General features: G+C 33.9%; 3 protein-coding genes across 6 annotated transcripts; 1 reads left to right on the forward strand and 2 right to left on the reverse strand.

Annotated features, from left to right (window-relative positions):
- The first annotated feature begins 1,393 nt into the window (after positions 1–1,393).
- On the forward strand, positions 1,394–7,013 carry LOC121129998 (kinase suppressor of Ras 2). The gene is made up of 7 exons (XM_040725680.2): positions 1,394–2,098; positions 2,149–2,975; positions 3,725–4,324; positions 4,922–5,113; positions 5,168–5,362; positions 5,425–5,686; positions 6,283–7,013. The coding sequence occupies exons 1-7, from the start codon at positions 1,704–1,706 to the stop codon at positions 6,695–6,697; spliced, it is 2,886 nt and encodes a 961-aa protein (XP_040581614.1). The 5' UTR covers positions 1,394–1,703; the 3' UTR covers positions 6,698–7,013.
- Positions 7,014–7,873: 860 nt separating this feature from the next.
- On the reverse strand, positions 7,874–9,485 carry LOC121129999 (uncharacterized). 2 transcript variants are annotated; one of them, XM_040725682.2, is made up of 3 exons: positions 9,394–9,485; positions 8,766–9,262; positions 7,874–8,658 (listed from the first exon to the last, which is right to left on the reverse strand). In XM_040725682.2, exons 2-3 carry the CDS (start codon positions 9,259–9,261, stop codon positions 8,222–8,224), a joined length of 933 nt encoding a protein of 310 aa, XP_040581616.1. In that variant the 5' UTR covers position 9,262; positions 9,394–9,485; the 3' UTR covers positions 7,874–8,221. The 2 variants fall into 2 exon arrangements, with proteins under 2 accessions (XP_040581616.1, XP_040581615.1); XM_040725681.2 differs by having other exon boundaries at positions 8,766–9,460.
- A 570-nt stretch (positions 9,486–10,055) lies between these two features.
- LOC121130169 (DNA transposase THAP9) lies at positions 10,056–14,246 on the reverse strand. Of its 3 annotated transcripts, XM_040725923.2 has the most exons (3): positions 13,809–14,194; positions 12,906–13,718; positions 10,056–12,742 (listed from the first exon to the last, which is right to left on the reverse strand). In XM_040725923.2, the coding sequence occupies exons 2-3, from the start codon at positions 13,259–13,261 to the stop codon at positions 10,156–10,158; spliced, it is 2,943 nt and encodes a 980-aa protein (XP_040581857.1). In that variant the 5' UTR covers positions 13,262–13,718; positions 13,809–14,194; the 3' UTR covers positions 10,056–10,155. The 3 variants fall into 3 exon arrangements, with proteins under 3 accessions (XP_040581857.1, XP_040581858.1, XP_071749878.1); XM_040725924.2 differs by lacking the exon at positions 12,906–13,718 and having other exon boundaries at positions 13,809–14,246; XM_071893777.1 differs by lacking the exon at positions 13,809–14,194 and having other exon boundaries at positions 13,097–13,263.
- Positions 14,247–17,698: the final 3,452 nt, after the last annotated feature.

Here is a 17,698-nt window from a genome sequence, read left to right on the forward strand (position 1 = left end):
TATATGTTTGATAGGGCCTAAGGTTTACGACCTTTTATTTGTAGGTCTCATTTTGACGTCCAATAGTTGACTAGCTTCCTTAATATTAGGAAAAAGGGGCTTTCATTGTTATAAAACTAGGCTGTTTAGGCTCCAAAAATGTCCAATATTAACAATGTTAACGTCATCTAAAAATGTTCGATAGAGGTGACAAGGATTTTTACTTGTCTGCTTGGCTTACATGGCTAGAGAGAAAATAAAATATTCTAATCTTTATACTATTTTGCCTCAAGGATATTTGTCCTTAATATATAAATGAATGAGATTTATTGATCTTTTTTGTTAAAAATGTTCCTTTGAAATTTTTTAATCAAAAAATGTAGTATGTAATACATTAAAACCTATTAAATGGTTCTTTTCTGTTGGGAAAAGGATGGAATCATGCCCCAAAATTTCAATACATATACCAACTAAACCTCACTATAAAATGAATTCGAACCAGAGACGAAGTAGGTAATAAAATAACAACTATAATAAGAAAACAAAACTTTAAAAAACATGGCAATGATTCGAATAGAAGAATTACTAATCACTTTTCCATTAGTAATTATCATTAGACATTATGGAGTATTCATACTAAAAAGGCTTTAAGGCAAAGTGTCTGTCCAAAGGTGAAATAGTTTAAAGCAAAATGTCCTGAGGTAAAATCAACAAGCATCATATTAAATACGTTATTATTACTAAACAGTTGAAGTCTATTCAAGACTAAAAAGTAATGTCCTTTGACATCCAAAGTTTTTTTCTGTTTTATCGTTCATTATATATTAGGAAATGAGAATGTGAGTTGAGAACCCCTGGTCTAGGTCCTTCATTTTATTATGGAGACTTAATTTGTCTGGAATATTGCCCTTCCAATATAATCCATTATTTTTTACAATAAAACTCGAAGTGGAATTTACGACACTTTATAATTGACGATTTTTTGTAGGATTTAATATAGATATGGATGTAAATACGTTCGAGTACATATTTATGAATTATGATATACGATATTAATATATCTATTCATCATGAAGGAGTGAGATTAGTCATAGTCTATGAGTCATGGATTACTTAACATATTATGTTAAGTAATCCATGGATTAGTTTGTGGAAATTTTGTACCTAAGAGGATATCAATAAGAATCACAGGAATAGAACTACTTGACATGTTATCTAATATTATTAAAAGAAGGAGAGAGGAGGAAATGGAATGTGAGGAAAATAACCCTTGATGGATGATGACTGTGGTTAGCGAACGTATGCAGCAGAGTGACAATGCAAATGACAAGCTGAGGACTAAGGCGTGCTGCAGAGGGAAGAAGAAAAAGAAAATTGAAGGCGAGCTTGCATGGAGGGAGTGGAAGAAAATATTAGAAAGAAAGAGAAGAGTGGTAAGTGCCGATGGAGGAAAAGAGAGAGAGAGAGAGAGCTAGAGAGAGAAAGAAGAAGAGGAAGACGAATTCCCAATTTTTTTTAATAAAATAAAATTAGTATTTCTATCCAATATATAAAATAATAGGAACTGCAGAAAAATCTCTAAAAAGGGCTCTCAACTTTAATGGAATAGCGTAAAGGGATGGAAAATGGTTGATTGTGGCTTGTTGGGAGTGATGGTGAGGTGGGAGTGGTGACTGGTTGTAGGTAGGAGCCAAGGAAGAAGAAGTGGGAAGTGGGTATAAGTGATGAGGACAATGGAGTGTGAGGAGGATGAAGAAGGTTCCCTCCTCCGTCACCGACGATGTACTTGTGGAGAGCTCCAGATTATGATCGACGTCAACTCTGAGCATTTGGAGACGCTCCGCAACACTTGTTCAGCTCTAAGTTCCGAGCTGACCAAGAGAGAGATCCGGACGCTGGAAGGGAAACTCATTCAGCTGTTTGGGCGTCAGTGGTCTGCCGTGGAGGGGATTCCCTGCCTCTCGGACATGTATCCCAATGCGCATCAATGGCTCAGAGTCGTAGGCCTTTCCAAAGAAGGGCGGGAGGCTGTGGCCCAGCGATTTACCACTTGGGCCGCACTCGTCTCCCTCTCGGACCTCTCCATTCTTGATTCCAAAGCACTCAAAGAGGATCAGAGGTAGGATACTCAGTCTCTCCTCATCAAGCATTTCCTTTTCTCTTTTACAGGCGACTAAGTAAAGCCCTGCACAATCTTCTCAAGTTCCGCGAAGCCTTCATTAACAAAGGGGGCGTATATCAAGGAGATCTCTACTGGGATTCCTGGGAAGTTGTACCATCAGTCCACACTGAGGAAGAGCATTCCTCTTCTTCGTCCTCATCTATTCCTTCAGTCTTACCAAAAGGGGATTCAGCAGCATCTTCCTTAAGTTCCACTTCAGGTTCCATCCCTCCGCCCTCCCCTGGACCTCTCACTCTCAGTCCGCCGGTTATAGGATGGGATAGAAAACCAACGCCTCCTACAACCCCTCCATGGTCCACTTCATCTCTTCTGTGTGGAACGGCTTATAATAAAATGAACAACGCTGCGAGTAGCACCACTAAACAGTTTCCTTCTGTATCATCATCCAGCTCTGAAAATCATTCACTTGTAAAATCTCAGTCGCATGAATCAGAACTGGCTAGTCGAATTGATATTGTGGATCCAGGAGGAGGGCACTCCACGGTTATACATTATCAACATCATTCCTATTCAAGTAATACCCACTTCAAGCAGCAACAAAGACTTGGTCGTCCCAGACTAGCAACAGAGCCCTCTATCTTGCCAACAGATGAAGGTATAGAACCAGATCCTTCACCATTGCCCAGTCCAAGGTCGCCAACCTTTACTACCTCGGGGGATACGGATTATTCTATCAGCTCAAGTGGTCCATCGTCATTACAAGTCCCCAAGTCACCGAGGACTCCTAGATCTATGGGTCATGTTATTCGTCATCGATTTAAGAAGACGCTCAAACCCGCCAAGTGTGCACTTTGTCAGGAATATATGTTTAGTGGTAATGTTTATTTACTAATACTCTTGATTATAATTATTTGCTTTTAATTCATCCAAAATGATGCTTTAATAATTAGCATTATTTTTAATATACATATGAGATCCGTAATTATTTTTTTTCTATAACTATTCATTTTTTTCCCATTTTTATGGGTTCATTTTTCTGATTAATTCTTTGCAGTCCCTTTCAATTAAATTTAAATGTCGCAAAAATCCTAAGTAACGATGAAATAAAAGATTGATTATATTTCAATGGCAACAAATAGAGTCTCATGAGTCAAATGAAGAATCTAGACCAGGGATGTCCAACCAGAGGTCTTCAAGCCACAAGTGGCATACTGAATAAATTCCATTTATAGAGTAATATTTTCCCTACAAACATTTTATTATTAATGATGTACCATCAAATGAAGAATGGTACTATAATAGCAAGACCTCAACTTATGAAATCCGTACTAAACAAAGTACTTTCGTATATTTGTTATGAAATATGTATTTCACTTTCTTTTGCACTTTTCAAAAGTTTAATAGCGTAGGTCTTATTAATAGCTAATATTTTAAGGGATATTTCAACCCATTGCCAAATAATTTGAATATAAAGTCGTCCATAATTAAATGAAATTATATGCGTGTTCTTATTTTATTGATTTGTATTCAAGATTGTTTTGCAGTTGAGGGACTATATATACAAATTTATCAATTAGATTAAGACCTGCCTCATGTTTTTTTTTTCTTGTTGTTGTTTTATAGGCTTGAAATGCAAGGAATGTAAATATAAATGCCACCGAGACTGTGAGTCGAACGTTCCGCCCTCTTGTGGGTTACCGGATCCACTAGTCGCTTATTATATGAGTCATTTATCCAAAGAAGGGTCTCCCATACTTCCGCGCCATCCACATATTAGTACACTTCCTCCTCCACCCCCACCCATCTCTTCTACTAGTTCAACGGCAGCTTTCTCACTTTCATCTTCAAACCGATCTCATCATTCTTCACAAGATCCGTCGTCGAACCGAGGAGGAAATCATGATGGAAGTTATCCAGATTCATCGTCCAATACTTCTAGTTGTAATTCCTCAGCACCAAGTTCTCCAGCTGTTATTTTAACAACCAATCCTACTACTCCGCATTCAGCCTCATCCTTGTTTAGATCTCATTTCAGATTTCCTGATCCTCCAATTTCATTAAAAATACAACAGGATTATCAACAAAACCCAGTCACTGGAGGAAGCATTTCAAGTACTGGACAATTGATTCAGTATACATCTGCTTCTTTTCAACAGAAAGTAACTAGTCCTAACCCTGTCATAGACACGGTTAAATCCTATGATAGTGATAAGACTTTGTCAGGTGAGTTGTATGTACATAAATATGTACTCGAACGTATTTGCATCCCTATTATCCCCCATCTCCTACAAAAAAAACTCTTTAGTTCTAGTAGTCAAGGATGGCGATAGCTGTAGATTGTGTTGTGTCAATCCTTATATATTCGGTCCAGTTCAGTTTTAGGATCGGTCCTTCGGACTGTCAGTACTAGAACTAATTGAAAAAAGAAGAAATTTAGTCGAGTGGCATAATCAACGACGGACTTTTATAAGTTTTAGGACTGATATGCAGAACTGAACTGGACGGAGCTCCAGTTTTCAGTCCTAAACTAGGACCAATAAAACACAAGTTGTAGTTATCCAAAAATGTAACCCTAAGAAATAAGCTCAAATCTACCATGAACTGTATTGTTCTTTTATTCATCGATTAATACAGGACAATAACTTTATACTTCTTTTTATCCGACCCTTTTTGTTTAGGCTTGAGTAAATCTGTTTTTTTTTTTGTTTTTTTTTAATGTGAGAGGTGCAAATACATTGGGGTACAATAGTTTTTATTAAGGTTTACCATTTTTATAATTATCGTTTTTAATCAAAGTAATTGAAATTCACATTTCTATAGGTGCCTCTGGATCCTCTGGATCTGCTGGAACAGCTTATCGATTAGATAGTCAGGATTCAACAACTTCTATTGATGAAAATTCTAGTACCTGGGTGGGTACAAGACAAACATCTATATCAATGAGAGAGTGGGATATAGCCTACGAAGAGGTTAAAATAGGGGATAAAATTGGTTCAGGAAGATTTTCTACGGGTATGAACATTAATTTACTGCCCTAAATATTTATATTCAAAATGGCTGTTATAGTTCACCAAGGGAATTGGCATGGAGACGTTGCTATAAAAATTTTAAATATGGAAAATCTAGATGATGAAGCAACTTTGGAAGCTTTTCGTCTCGACGTAGCTACTTTTAGGAAAACTAGGCATGAAAATCTTATTTTATTCATGGGAGCTTGCATGAATCCCCCTAAATTAGCCATAGTTACTAGTCTGTGTAAAGGTATGAATTATCCTTATGAAGTAACTGAATTTTTAATTATAATCAAAATGACCTACTTTTAGGAAACACTCTTTATACGCATTTGCATCTTAGAAAAGACAAATTTCAAATTAATCGTTTGGTCCAAATTGCTCAACAAGTAGCTCAGGGTATGGGTTACCTTCATCATAGAGGGATAATCCACAAAGATTTAAAAACAAAAAATATATTTCTCGAACGAGGAAAGGCTGTAATCACAGATTTTGGTCTTGTAAATGTTGCTGGAAGGTTATGCGCACGACATGTTCGTCCTGGAATGACGATTAATACAAGGAAAAATGCCAGGTACTCCACTCACTCCATAAAGAGTATAAATATTCTTTACTTCAAATCGATTATTTTCATATGTTGTGTATAATTTGCGATTTTGTACGAGTTGCAAACAAAAAAATGAGATGAATTATTTTAAATGGAGGATTTAAAGTATTTCGAATGAATATAATGCAATAATTTAGTATTCCTTAGATGTTCCATATATTAATTAGTAAAATATTTTTGGCACATAATAAAATTTGAATGCCCGGGGATATATTACTATTAAATACATAATGACCATGTCATTTGAATAGATCAACATGAAATGATATTATCAACTAAGAGTTGGTAATTAGAATGATCCATTTTTTAATTAAATAATTCATTTTGAGACGAAGAAATTGCAACTTGTACAAGTTATAAATTGTACAGACATCGCCAACTGGTACATGGCATATATACATGAGCAAGGAAATAGATTGTACTCGACCAAAACGGATCTAATTCATTCAAATGTTGGAAATTATATGTTGTTTGAAAATCGATTATTTACTCTACATACTATGAATTCTGAAATTCGTATTCATATTAATTTAATTCAATTTTTTTTTTTTTTTTCATATAAGACAAGATTACATGAGTATTCCTGAGGGGTGGCTTTGCTATCTTGCTCCAGAAATAATGAGAAATTTGAGAGTTCAACCTGACGAAGGAGACCTTCCTTTTAATAAAGCAAGTGATGTTTATGCTTTTGGTACAGTTTGGTTTGAGCTTTTAACTATGGAATGGCCATGGAAGAATCAACCCCCAGAGACTATTATCTGGATGGTAGGTCGGGGTATGAAGCCTTCTTTGGCCAATCTTCAGGCTTCGCGTGATGTGAAAGACATTTTAGCTATGTGTTGGACTTATAAGCAGGGCGATAGACCGGATTTTACGGATATTTCAAATAACCTGAACATGATTCCGAAAAAGCGCAGTTTAATCCGTAGTCCATCTCATCCATTACATTTGTCAAGGTCCGCTGAGTCTGTTTTTTAGTAGAATTATCTAAACAATATTCAAAAAATGTTCTGTTCTTGTTAAAGCAAATGTATAATGATTAATCAATTATATTATTATAATTTTTTTTTGTTATGAATTATAACTTTTAGCATGAGAACTTAAGTATCTGCGTAAGATATCAATTTAATTCTTTAATAAATATATTGCTTATTTGTAAAAATATATAATTTAAAAAAATAATAATTCACTAAAGATACTGCCATTATTGGTATGACACATGCGGATTTTCAGTACCTCCATATTATATAATATTTGGACTATAAAAAATCAATAAAATAGTTATAAATAATTATTATTCAATCAGCTTCACTTTATTATTTGAGAATAATCATTCGATCATAAATCATTCGTCATTATATGTCCTTATCTCATAATTGAGACTCATCTGTTCAGGGATAGAAGTCATTGTTTGGAAAATTCTTTTGTATTCGATGACTAATTGCATGTTAATATTGTACATTAGGACAGTTTGTTTATCTTCAATTTTGAATTACGGCTAGTACGGAAGAGATGCCATATTTAGTCAATTAAGATTCATTATTCTTTATTGCATCAAACCATTTTGAAAAATGTTATTATAACCTATACCAATACATATTTAACTGCAGAACCAATCCTGGAATGTGTTGGAGATATATTTCTCCATAGGTGGGTCATGGATCTCATTGCCAAGTAGGTAAGTCATAGAGATCTGATCAAAAATGTATTTATAATGTCATTTTATACTCAAAACTATATATAAAAAAGCTAATAACATATATTTAAAAACATTGTATACGTAGCGTATTTTGTTCAAATCAATTTAAAAATCAAATTTTCAACGCATATTATTAATGGAAAGAAAAACATTAATTTATCACTCGATCCCTTTCGAGGACTTTTGTGCCTTCTGGGGCCTTTCTCAGCCTCTGCGACTCTCAATTATACAAAATGCGAGCTCAAATATTTATTGTTTTTGATTACCAAAAAGATGATCACGACGGATCTGCGCTCTTGTTTATTGAATTTTCTCTAACATACTTGTATCCAGAATAACTACATTCTGCTGTAAGAGAGTAGTAGCCAAAATAAAAAGTGACTAATATTAAAACATTACCGAAATGGCATCATCTAATAAGTTAATTATCAAATATGAAAGAGAGATATGAGTAATTGGATTTTATCTTTTGTATTCTCCCTTAAATTTAAATCTTATTACAACGCTAAATGATAACAAAAGGTCATCAAAGATATAAAAATCATCCGGCAATTGCACTCCATGGAACACTACACATTAATCGATTGTAAAGGTTTTCTCTGATGTTGTAGGTGCGATATATTTTTTTGTGAGTAACCAAATAACTTTGGTGATTTCAATATAGTATAACTATCTGATATGAGCTAACTCCGGTGTTCCCTTATTCTGAGAGCAAACCGTGCCAAAAGAAACATTCCGGCATTTATAGACGTGTATTGAAGGAGATGAGTTGGATCAAAGATTCTGAAAATTTCCCGTTTTTGTCATAATAACTGTTTGTGGAATCCTGGTGAATATTTTATGTCTCTGAGAGCCAAATTCCCTTGCTCAATTGCAAACTTCAACTTCGCCTTTTTTTCTTCAGGAAGAACGGCCTCTTTGACTTTTTTTTCCAAGATATACAATGCCTCTTTAATCAGGCATTCTTCTTTGTCCATTTCAATGTTTTGCAAAAGGGATAAAATACATGGAATTTGCAAAGTCTCCTCGAGTATTCCATCTTTCTTAACCAAGTGCTTGAAACGATGAGGAGGTACTATGGAACTGTGAAGAAAAGCTTTAAAACTCAGATCTTCATTTATAGTTATTCCTCTTTCAACAACTGGGAGTCCAGTCTCACTCTCACAAAATTTGAGGATATCTATTATTTTGGGTTTCATTTGAAAAACCTTAAATCCGTTTGGCAAAGAAATGTTCCCTTCTGAAATGAGGAAAGAGTAATCGTGATACCCAACTTGAATAGTTCATTTGAATCACTAAATGAAGCAACGTGTGGGATGAGAAAAGTGATGATAAGTGGTTGATTACCTTTTAATAAAGAGCTGAAAGTGGCAAATGAAGGAATTTTCTTTGCTTCGACTTTAGTTTTATTAGGTGATTCTAAAAGAGTCAAGGGATCCCTGAGTCCTTTGGGTGATTCTACCCTTTTGCTTTCCTTAATAAAATAAGTTGAAGTAGTCGTGGATGATGATGTTGGTAAGTTCGAAGAAAAGGAAGGAACAGCCTCTCTTTTTAATCGAGGCTTTTTCACTTTTCCATCTTTGATTTCTTTTTTCCTTCTACTCGAATTAGAATCCCTTGATTCATAAGTGAAATCCCCGGGCTGAAAATGAAGGGAACACAAAACCCCAACTTTTTTAGAGTATTCATCAAAATCCCAATTGTCTCGAACTTTTTTGATGGCATCAATCCACTTTCGTCTTCGAGTGGGATCTGTTGGAAATCGATGGGTTGAAACATTGGGTGATATTTTCCTCCAAGGTTGACCTACTACACAACCAGGAGCAGCACAGGCATATGGCATTCTAGATTAATTAGTCACTTAATAATAGAATATTTCAGTTTTCACACTAATTAGTAATTGAATATTTTTTTCATCAGAAAATAGATGGCTAATTAGTAACTAAATACTAATATTCTTATTATTAGTAAATACAGAATACAAAATAAATGGTAGCACTCGTATAGTCACCTGTTGTAGTAAAACTACCACACTCGTACTCAGGGGGTGAGTAGTTATGTAGCTGCAGAGTTGTCCACTTTTAAAAAACAAATATGTAGCTACATAACTACTCACCCCCCACCCCCTGAGTACGAGTGTGGTAGTTTTACTACAACAGGTTCTATTAGCTGTTTTCATTAATTCTAATAAGTTAATTGACTACTCAGCATCTATTTTTTAAAACAGCTGACTCTATATAAATTAAAAAGATATTACATAGAATTTTGATTTTCATACTAATTTATATGCATCAATCTCCCTCTCGACAGTCGAGGTTAAGTGGGAATTAAAAATCTATTCGTGTATCTCTCATCGCATTTTTTGACTTGTATCATCGGTATTCCGTGACAAATCAGGGAGTTATAGATCTCCCTGGACAAGCTAAATGATATGTACATCTGTAAATCATTATAAGTTGGAACTTGTAAAGCTTTCTTGGCATAGAATAATACTAGTAGTCTGCGGGAAAAGAAAGATAAAATACGCCTTCACAAAAGATGGCCCAAATTAAAGGGACCCTTACCATACATTACCTGTAATACATATTATAAAATCAAATAACTAGTATATAATTTTAAATATAGCAAAATAACTTGTACGAATAAATTGATATATTTCCCAAATAAGAGATACTTTTCTACTAAGAGGACACCAATAAATAATTCAAGATTTACATAGGTATATTTAATTTAAACATTACTTTGATACTGATTGAAGCTTTTTAATTTTTCTATTATTCATCACTTGCTTGTTTGATAGCCTCTTTCTACTCTGAACAGAAATATTGTTTTTCCTTTTGACTATGATATTCTTGTTCATAATATTAAAAAGCACTTGTGTGATTTTGTTGAGGAGTGAGGCCCACTTGTGACCTCGATCACACGTTGTGTTCATCATTGCTTCAACAACTATATCTGAGCTTTCTGCCATTCTTTCCATAAAAGTTGCAACAAACAATGCTCTTGGATTCGGAGACTTCATTAAATACGTTTTTTCTTCCTCATTATCAAATATATAATCAAATAAGGAGGAAGCATACACAGATGTGAGATAGAGGATGTCCGATGGCGTTGATAAACCACCCCTGCTCATGATTTCAATGAATCTTGCCAATTCAATTTTCTCTTTGTCTGATTCTGTCTCAAACCTTATTACATTATCTGGAGGAGTATCTTTTAAGGCTAGACATCTTCTGCAAGATGTACACTGGATCTTTATCTGGAGAGAAAACGCAATATATCCAGCAACAAAGTATAGAGCGCTACTCTCTCCAGTTGATGTAATTTTCTCCAACTCGCAGGGCTTCCAGTCGGTAAGTATAATTTCAGAATTAGAAATGTCGTCGTCGCCAAGGAGTTCCTTAATTTGACTAAAGTCCATGTTTGAAAATTTCACTAGTGAGGAGGCCCGTATTTTTTTTTCGCCCTCAAGAATTTTTCGCCCACTTATGAAATAATTTCCACCACATAATTGCCTGTACCAGCTAAATATTTTTTCTAGTGGATCCGATTGAAACATTGCTGTTAGAACGTAATCAAATTCCCCCGTTTTCAAGAGGTATTCTGACAGATCTGCAACTGTCAATGATGTGTGCTTTGTGACAAGGAATGTTTCTTCGGTTAGACCTCTTGATCCACTTTTTTTCCATTCTTCTAAAAATACCGCAAATTCTCTTAGGAATCCCACAGCCATCATATTTACCTTTGAAATTGGCTCCCTAAATATATCCTTCTTTTTATGTTCAAAATACGGCGTATTTATATTCATGATATTCCAGTGATTTCTCACAAATTCAATAAAATTCGCTGTTTCCATATACTCAGGTTTAGTATCAGAATAAAATTTGAGTGCAGCAATGGTGGACTCATGGAAAACGGCGTCAGCGAGTTTGACATTGGTCTTCTCAATCGTGTTTGCATTTAATACCTTGATTGAAAGCTTGTGAGCCAGCTTTACACCGAGAGTTGATTCTTTGTTAAATATTTCTCTTATATGAGCGAAGTTGGGGCGCAGAGATGGGGATCCTGGGAGATATATGTTGGGACAAACAAGATAATCCTTACTCTGGAAACAATTGTATATATTTTTAAAGTTGTGCACTGCATCGATCAAGAGGAAAACTCTTTTTGTGTTGTCGTGTGGATGAGCAATTGAGTTCTGGAGCTTTTGACCACATAGATATTGTGCATAAAATGTTCTATTTGCTGAGTGATTATCAATTGACAGTGCAACAACAGTAAACCCAATTTCCCACAGAGTTTTCATAATAGGATTATACTTGTTGAACAAGAACTCCGGCGTTAAGTTTGTTACAGGGACGAGGGCAATCACATCCGTGTACTTACTAGCAGCTGATTTTATCGTAAAGGTGAGAATTGTTTTTGTTCCTGTATCATTCTCATGCCGAAAAAACTTGCCTCCGACAAACTCCACTCTTTGAGCTGAGTAAATTTCGTCGATCATCAGTGTCACGTACTTCTCTCTACTTTTCAAACCTCTGATTCTTGATTTGAGGTATCTAATCGTGGATTGAGGTAATCCTTCTTCTACTGTGATCGCACTAGATAGTATTTTCAGGTATCTCGTAGATGGAAGTGTCAGGATATTTGAGGAATAGATTTGGTCATAGAGGGAGTGACTAACATTTTGCCACATCAGAGCAACAGAGAGGAGGCCAGGAGAATATTGTCTGCCTTTAGACTCTCTGAAAAGAAGGGACATTTGCTCCATAACAAAAGACAACTTGGAAGATTCGGCTAGGTCCATTTCCGCAGAGTTGAAGAACTGAAGCATTTGTTTGCAGATATTATTAAATACTTCCTTTTTTGATAATTGATCCTTGGACCCAAGAAACACTGCAATGTTGATGGCTTCATTGACTGATTGGACTTTATATTCTGAATTTAAGAGATAGGACACTGAGCTATTATTTAATTGAGCATGATTGTAAAATATTTTAAAGGAGAGATCATCTTCTATTTCAAGGCTAGCTGCGATATTTAACCCATTCGTATTTGGAAGGATTTTGACTAGTGCAACTTTAGGAAATTTGAGTAAAGAGAATCCTGAGGGCCATGATTCTGACAAAAGTTTATCATAAAGTTCTTGAGCTGACTGCACTTTGTTGTCTCTTATATTCTCCAGAGCTTTTTTTCGCCTATATTTAACCCGAAGTCTTTTTGCTCTGGATGGCAATTGCTTTGGCTTAGAGGATGGGCGTGGCGATGAGATATGACTCTCCAGATTTGGCCAGCTTGATGGGATGGCATCATCTTGCAACCGCCTGTAATGAAAATCAAAAAGTATGAATATTAGTATTTGGAATACTAAAAAAAAATAAACCCTCAAAATACAATTGAATTTAGTACACTTATTATTATAATAATACAATACTTGGGGGTTTAATTGACCCATGATGTCTCATATAAATATTATATAGCCACTACCTATATTTGAGTGTTTCTCCTTTATTACGGGTTTCATCGGTTGATGCCGTGATGAAGCTTGTTTTTGAGAAATGCAGACTGCATAATCTTGAATTATTTGTGGGTTTCTTATTTTTTGTTTCTTTTGGCATAGCCTTAAGCCACTTGATCATTGCTTTAGGATCCTTCAATGGAAATCTATGAAAACTCACATCAGGGTCCTTTACACTGTTGTTGTAGCCTTGCTTGCACCCAGGGGCACAACACTTGAAGCCCATAATTATATCCAAGTCCTTGGGCACAACTTTCAGGACCACGTTCCTAAAACATTGGCCATCTTTTGTTGAGAAAAGAGTGCGCTCTATTCTTACATTCATTTGACGTTAACACTAGCTATAATTTATAGCTATAGCCTATAAACCTGGCTATACAGTATTCTACGATTTTTGGTATGCAAATAAAAAATTACCCTGGTCATTCTGGCAAATTGAAGAACGTTTTGGAGAAGAGCAGCTTAGCTGTAATGACGTTCGATTAAATTTAAAGCATTAAATTAGTTGCAAATAGATAGAAGAACATGGGCTATAGTAATTAATTCAAATAATTCATTGGCTATGGCTATAAGTTATAGGTAGTTAACTGCAAATGAATGCCAGAATAAAGTGAGCTCTTTTTCTCAACAAAAGATGGCTTAGTATATTCTAGTAACATAAACAATTCAAGTAATACTAAAATTGCAATATTAAAGTGCATAATCAATCATTTGAAGGGAATACTTCTGAACTAGGCTATAATATTGTTGTCCAGACATTTAAAAAACATTAGACAGTGCTTCTAAAAATATTTCAAAGAAAATTAAGTCAAAAACGAGCCGTGTCAGAGATTCAAAAGCAATATTCATAGTACGGGGGAAGCATTGCTTACCTTTTATGGAGTGATTTTCCTTTATTACGGGATTTATCTACAGATTCAGTGATAAAATCAGTCACTTTAAAATGCAGACTGCATAGTCTTGAATTCGCTGTTGGTTTATAGGCAATTGTATCCCCTGGCATGGCCCTAAGCCATTTGGTTAGGTTTTTGGAGTTTTTCATGGGGAATCTGTGAAAGCTCACGTTCGGATCCTTAGCAATGCCGTCATAGCCCTGCTTGCATCCAGGAGCAGAACACTTGTACACCATTATTAATTAAGTTAATAAATAAATATAAATTAATTAAGTTTTGTGAAACACGTTTTCCTTTCGACTTCGTTTCTTATTATACATAAAAACTAAAAGGGTATCCTGTATAAGTTGAAAAAAAGGAAGAATGTGTGAGCCTCTTTGTGTGGGAAAAAAGTGAGCGCGATTTTAAGTCGTACTTGCAGTTGTTTTGCAAAGGGTTGCCAACGCTCTGAATAATAAATAATGGAATCCTCATTTGCAGGGTCGGGTTCTTTTTTTTTTTTTTTTTTTTTTAAGGTGGGACGATTCTGTTTTTCATGGGATAATACTGCCGGCTTGAGACATATTCAGGGATTACTCCGGTCAATGTCGATCTTCTATTCTACTCAAAGTGTACTAACAAACCTCATCATTTTTTGAGCACATACACTCGTAGTTACAGTTTTTAGTGTAAAATGTAACTACACGAATATAAATTCAAGATGAGTATATTATATATATATAAAGAGTTTCGATAGGAAACTTGCATACGAAGGATTCTGATATATTCATCTGCATCCCCCCATCCTTTCTGATCCTCTCTTCAACTTCATGTTAAGTGGATCTCGCTTCTTAGTCTATGTGCCTCACACGGTGGATATCATCTTATTTAATGGAAGAATCCTACATTGTGCATATACGCTTCACTTCGAGGTACATGAAATTTACTTCAGACCTCAATCATTGCACCTATGCTCAGGAATACATAAATTCTTTCAGATCTTTTACGAAATCCTCGTATACTTCTACATATAGTAACTATGGATTTCCATAAAACGACAGAATAATCGACTGAAAGATCTAGTGAGGAACATGGATAGCTCTCATCCTCCATCCACGGCTCCTTAATTGAAGTTCTTGAGTACTTTTCTCCTTAAGCCAACTCTGCTTCATGTTATACTCTAAGGAAACTATATGGATAGCTATATAACCTGGACACTTTAAGCCTCATCCCTGATTAGTGATTTCTTTATTACTTGTGAGCCCCTTTTGTGATTAGAAAACAAGTGGAAGATTATTGTAGACTTTAAAGATAATGTGCTTCTCTTTTCTTAATAGTTTTGTCTGCAATGCATATTTTATATTCTTCTATCACTTATAAATAGTTATTTGGAACTAATGAGTGATTATGTATTAAAAAAATATAAGTGACTTCTTAATTTCTGTAGATTTTATTGGAATATTTGATTGTCATTGCAATTTCCACACTTATTGACTCAGAAATCCTCTTCATACTTCCAATATGCTTGTTAGCATATTGGAATATTACTCTCTCTCAAATCTGGGATATTTACAACAATAAATTAATTAATAATTGTGCGCGATACGATTTAATTATAAGTTGTTTGATTGAAGACAATATTTAAAATACATTAAAAGTATATTACGATTATTTAATTCATTCGGTTTTATTTTTGACTTGCAAATGCTATTTCGTTATTGAGATTCTTGTTAGGGGAGTAGAGACTTCAAAATCATGCCTAATATTAGTTAAATAACTATTATTGGTTTTTATTCCATGCTATATAAAAGTGGGGATGCTTTAGAAAACTCAATTTCCCTAGTACACATATATTTAAATATATATATATCTAGAGAGAAGAGTTTACGAGACAAAAGAGTCTTATTCAAGGCATCATATTCGATTATGTTAGCACAATTATTACATTTAACTCTATTTTTATTATATTCAAGGTAAATAACAAATTAAGATCTTATTTTTAGTTTAAGTTTTTCAAATGAGCCTTTCATATTTAGTGCATAATATACACTTATTCTTAATATATTATTGATTTCTTCGCTATACTATATTTATTTAAAAATGCATATTATGAACTATTTTTTTCATTATTTAAAATCAACTTTTAATCTCTTTTTTTTTTAAATTAATTTTAGTACAGTAATCGTCGGAGGGTAAAAATTTACACTACTAGAATTGTCTGATAAGAAAATAAAATACTATTATATGATATATTAATACAATTAGTTAAATGAATTTGAATTTCCTCCTCAATTGACTCCTCATTGACGTCATCAAAGTAGCCAGTACAATTGTAAACAAAAGCAAGAAAATCTCTTATCGACACACCTTGTATATAGTCAACTTGATAAAATTTATATAATATAGATCAGGGAACACTGAAATGAATATGGAACGCACTCTTTTTTTCTTTTACAAGAGTACAAAGAAGAAATGAATCATTCATTTTTTATATATTCATTCCAAATGATTATTCTAGTTTTAGTGTACTTAAAGACTTTGTGGTTAAAGTTATTAACGTATTTTTGTTTTCAACAATTGTTAATTGCTATATACCTATCTACTTTTATTTGGTAATTATAAATTTTTACAATAACATACATACAGTTATACTATTCTAGGGATCTTAATTATATATAAAATCACATAAAATATGTATTACACTTGCCACGGAAATTATTTAATAAATTTATTAACAATTTCATCTAGAAATAAATTGATATTTTGGATTTGTTATATTAGACAGAATGATTTGCTGTTGTCCAGTTATTGGACTGGTTATTCTAAGAAAAAACTCATCAAAATCATAGTGAGGAAGAAATTGTTGAAGAAAAACATTTTCTTCATAAGTTGCCAAAAGACCTGAACTTATTACAGTATGGGTAAATTCCATCAGAAGAAAAAACTAGGAGCCAAATCAATATTCAAGAATCTGTAGCGAGTATTTTCCTATATTAGCTTTTATTCATATAAGAACGGATACAAACTCAACTCGGCAAAAAATATATAGTCCACTTAAACGTTTAAATTAAAATCTGATGCTGTTTCAACAGTATTTCCGGATATTGGAAAAAAAATTTTGTCAAAACAAACTTTTACTGAAAAGACAACAACTTTATCTACTTCTACTAAAAGGTTATACTTTAGAAAAGGCATATTAATGTTTCAAAGTAATTTAAAGTGCATGGTTATTTTTTCAAATTTGAGCAACATAGACTTCGTCTTAATTCTCAAATTGAACGTTTATTTAAAAAAATATGATAAAAAATTTCATGTATTTAAAAAAAAAACCCTGGATAAATCGTGTTTACCCAAAGGTAGATGCCCCAATGAAGACTTCGTCATGTTTTTCACCCTATCATCACAGGATCTTGTTCCTTACATTTTGTTTGGATTAAAATTGAATAATTACCTATATTTCTCAATTTTTTCAAGAGGACTTCCTATACCTATTGTCGAAGTGAATCAAATATGTTCATCAAAGAGTCTGAGCTATTATTCTATTATCAATAACATTTTAGCATATTTAAAAAATAAACAGAATGACGCCAAACTAGCTTCGAGAATAATGTATGGCAGCGAGATGTTGGAAGAAACATTACATCAACCAAGATATTAGTTCGTAAAATTATATCAACTTTATTATAGAACAACTTCACCTTCACTTTGTAAGTGCGAAAGTATGTACGGATGTACCTGTCTCAAACAGAAGATTCAATGTGGATAATAAAGAAAATTGAATTTTTCCTAGATATATACTGAATCCTTACTAATTTACTAGCAAACGAAAATTTTCATGTCCATCTTTTGAAAATGAGGATGTTATTCTTGAAGCTGAATTTGGGCATATG

The sequence above is a fragment of the Lepeophtheirus salmonis genome, chromosome Z, assembly GCF_016086655.4.
Source record: "Lepeophtheirus salmonis chromosome Z, UVic_Lsal_1.4, whole genome shotgun sequence".
NCBI lineage: Eukaryota > Metazoa > Arthropoda > Copepoda > Siphonostomatoida > Caligidae > Lepeophtheirus > Lepeophtheirus salmonis.

Coding starts and splice junctions, on each gene's coding strand:
- LOC121129998 (XM_040725680.2), top strand. CDS start 1,704: ATGAGGACAATGGAGTGTGAGGAGGATGAAGAAGGTTCCCTCCTCCGT. Junction 4,325..4,921: donor TAGTGATAAGACTTTGTCAG/GTGAGTTGTATG, acceptor ACATTTCTATAG/GTGCCTCTGGATCCTCTGGA. Junction 5,114..5,167: donor TTCAGGAAGATTTTCTACGG/GTATGAACATTA, acceptor TGGCTGTTATAG/TTCACCAAGGGAATTGGCAT.
- LOC121129999 (XM_040725682.2), bottom strand. CDS start 9,261: ATGCCATATGCCTGTGCTGCTCCTGGTTGTGTAGTAGGTCAACCTTGG. Junction 8,659..8,765: donor TTTCAGCTCTTTATTAAAAG/GTAATCAACCAC, acceptor TCCTCATTTCAG/AAGGGAACATTTCTTTGCCA.
- LOC121130169 (XM_040725923.2), bottom strand. CDS start 13,261: ATGAATGTAAGAATAGAGCGCACTCTTTTCTCAACAAAAGATGGCCAA. Junction 12,743..12,905: donor GGAGAAACACTCAAATATAG/GTAGTGGCTATA, acceptor TTTTCATTACAG/GCGGTTGCAAGATGATGCCA.